Raw genomic sequence first — 3,038 nt, 5'->3', positions numbered from 1 at the left:
CGTAGGCGCTGCCGGCGTTCCCTCGGGAAGAGGAAATCTCGGGAGCTCTGCATCTTCCAACCCGACAGTCCGCCCGTTGGAAAGTGCGCATGCGCAGCCCGAAGAGTCGCCTATTGGGCGAAGCTCGGGAACCCAGAGAAGCCGGAGAAAACCCTCACAGCAGCAAGTGAAGAATGCGCGTGCGCAGGACGCTCCCCGCGCTGGCTTCACGCCTTCAGTCCCTTCCCAAGATGTCCCGTCGTACGTGGTGACGTCATAGCCGGGGGAAGGAGACCCGCGGTGGCGTTGGGGGAGAGGGCATCCTGAGTACGCAGCCTACCCTGCTGGCAGGACGCCGCGCCGGCCACAGGGTCACATGCAGTGACGTTGGGCTCGGGGATTGGCCGGGCCGCCGTGACGTTGACGTGTGGGGGCGCCTATAGGTTCGGTTGCACCGATGCCGGTTACATAGAAGCGGGTACGGCGTGTCCTTGGGCAGAGGAAGCGCGAGTCGGCAGTTCAGTACGAGTTAAAGAGCAAGCAACCGCGTGAGGTATGGGCCGAGTGGGTGAACGAGCTGGGCGCGGGGATGTAGAGGGTACCAGACGTACGGTCGGGGAAGTGCCGGGCCTGGCCCGAGCCTCTCGGACCTGGGGCCGCGCGGACGTGACCTCCGCAGGCATCGGGAGGGATTCGGGGTCTCGCTCTTATTACTCTGGGCAATGGGCGCCTGGTTCTCCTCTCCGAGCCACCAGCGGGAGCCAGGGCGGCCGAGGAGAGAGGAGTCAGGGTCGGGGGACAGGGCCAAGATTGAGGTCCTGCCGCGGGCCGGGGCTGAGACCAGAGCCAAGGCGAAGGCAGCCCCTTCCCCGTCCAGAGGTGACCCCCCCCAGTCCCGAACCGGGAGACTGAGGTCCAAGGTCACGGCCAGCAGTGACCTCGGCCCATGGGGCACATTTGACAGATGAGGAAACTGAGGCCAGCCCAAGGTCACCCAGAGTGGGGAGGGTACCCCCTAAACAAATTAACGGGATTCCCAGTGACAAGCCTAAGGGGCTAAGGATAGACGTGGGGTGAACCCCAAGGCCGGTGCCCTGACCCGGGAAACGCCAAGGAACTGCGAAGTTTAGTCCTGGGGTGACCCCCAAGGGGGTAGGGGAGGAAAGGGGACCCCCAGCTGATGAGTCCCCTGTTTCAGAGTTGACCATGGGAGACGTGGAGAAGGGCAAGAAGATCTTCGTGCAGAAGTGTGCCCAGTGCCACACGGTGGAGAAGGGGGGCAAGCACAAGACTGGGCCCAACCTGAGCGGACTTTTCGGCCGCAAGACTGGCCAGGCCGCTGGTTTCTCCTACACGGATGCCAACAAAAGCAAAGGTAAGAAGTGGGTGGGGGCAGGGGCTGGCCAGGGCCTGGGTCTCTCCCACCCACCAGTCACTCACCACTTAACCCATTGCAGGGATCATCTGGAATGAGGACACGCTGATGGAGTACTTGGAAAACCCCAAGAAGTACATCCCGGGGACAAAGATGATCTTCGCAGGCATTAAGAAAAAGGGGGAGAGAGCAGACTTGATAGCCTACCTGAAGAAGGCCACCAACGAGTAACGCTGTCCGCTGCCTTATTTATTGTGTCCCGGCCTTGGTTTCTTTCTTTTTTACTCCTCCCGTAACTGCCTATTTAAATTGGTTTCTGCAACCAGAGAATTTCGATCATGAATGGCTGTTTTTAAATTTTGTTCAGCAGTCCTAATAAAGGAATTATGTAGATTAGGTAGGCTTGTGTTTCAATGAGAATGATTATGTTTTCTCATTTGGCTCCTAATTCTAGCCACCACTTAAGTTGTCACACTTTTCGTTTTCTTAGGAAAGTTTGATTAGGCCGGGCACTCAATCGAGTTGGGCAAATCCAACGTTTTTTATCAGAGGCAACAGATGCCACCTCCACCTTGAATAGTTCTGATTTATTCCAATTCCATTTACTAAACAGTGGAGTTAGCCTAATTAATGGTTTTACTTGACTTTTACCTGAAGTGTGTTTTGGGGGGGGAATATTACCCTTGGGGGAAAGCAGTGGACTCCAGTCTGTCCAAAGGCAAGGCCTCCTGAATTCAAAGAAATTCAAGAATTTCTAACTTAAATTCCCAAACTTTTTGAACAGAAACGGCCCGATTACAGTGCTTTGATTAAATCCTGCCTTTAAATTGTTGAAAGGCACCTCTGTATTTTACTGTCTAATCCTGAGTAAAGACTATCACATCACCCTGTGTGAGTGGCCTTTGAATGACAGATCCTGCAGCATCCTGGGGCCAGAAAATGCACAGATGAGTTCAGCTAGAGATAGGCCCTTCTGTTGAGTTGTTAAATACATGTTTTAAGCCAAGTTGTACCTTAGAATTGACTTTTACAATCTATTGGATTTCAAGTTTGCAGACCTGTTGAATAGTATGTGAATAGTAGTTACTTATCTGGAGGGTTCAGCTGTAAAGGTGTGCCCTTTGTACATCTGGTAAATGATGTGATCCTAAGGCTTAATTCCCCAATTAAACACTTCTGAATATATTTTCCTGAATGTTCTCGATTGGTTCATTATCTTAATTTGAACAGAGTCGATCAATGCAGAAATCACACCATCCATGCAGGCAAATTGTCCATGATGTTTGGCTAAATTTATCTTTTGAGCAGCATGAAACAACCCTTCAGGAAACCAGTTTAGTTTTTAGTGGCAGTAATCAGAAATAAAAATTCAAAATTGGCAGAAAAATCCGCTCCTGTACTTTTCATTCCAAGAGTCTTACTTTGGTACGTAGTAGGCCTCAGAGAAGCCTTGCTTTTCTTCTCTTAGGTGGTATTTGTGTTTTAAACCCTTTCTTCTTAGAATCAGTATTAAGTATCAGTTCCAAGGCAGAAGAGTAGTAAGGGTTAGGCATTGTGGGTTAAACGACTTGCCCAGGGTCACACAGCTAGGAAGTGTCTTGAGTTCAGATTTGAACCCAGGAGTTCCTATCTCCAGGCCCAGCTCTCTATCCACTGAGCCATTTAGCTGCCCCCCCCCCCCAGC

At 51.8% G+C, this 3,038-nt stretch overlaps 1 protein-coding gene across 1 annotated transcript; it reads left to right on the top strand.

The window, feature by feature from the left end:
• Positions 1–425: 425 nt before the first annotated feature.
• Positions 426–2,741, top strand: LOC123250609 (cytochrome c, somatic). The gene is made up of 3 exons (XM_044679767.1): positions 426–532; positions 1,178–1,354; positions 1,437–2,741. Exons 2-3 carry the CDS (start codon positions 1,186–1,188, stop codon positions 1,583–1,585), a joined length of 318 nt encoding a protein of 105 aa, XP_044535702.1. The 5' UTR covers positions 426–532; positions 1,178–1,185; the 3' UTR covers positions 1,586–2,741.
• The last annotated feature ends 297 nt before the right edge of the window (positions 2,742–3,038 follow it).

This window comes from Gracilinanus agilis, chromosome 5 (genome assembly GCF_016433145.1).
Source record: "Gracilinanus agilis isolate LMUSP501 chromosome 5, AgileGrace, whole genome shotgun sequence".
Classification (NCBI taxonomy): domain Eukaryota; kingdom Metazoa; phylum Chordata; class Mammalia; order Didelphimorphia; family Didelphidae; genus Gracilinanus; species Gracilinanus agilis.
The sequence above is the reverse complement of the archived record's forward strand: the minus strand, read 5'-3'. Positions and strand labels throughout refer to the sequence as shown.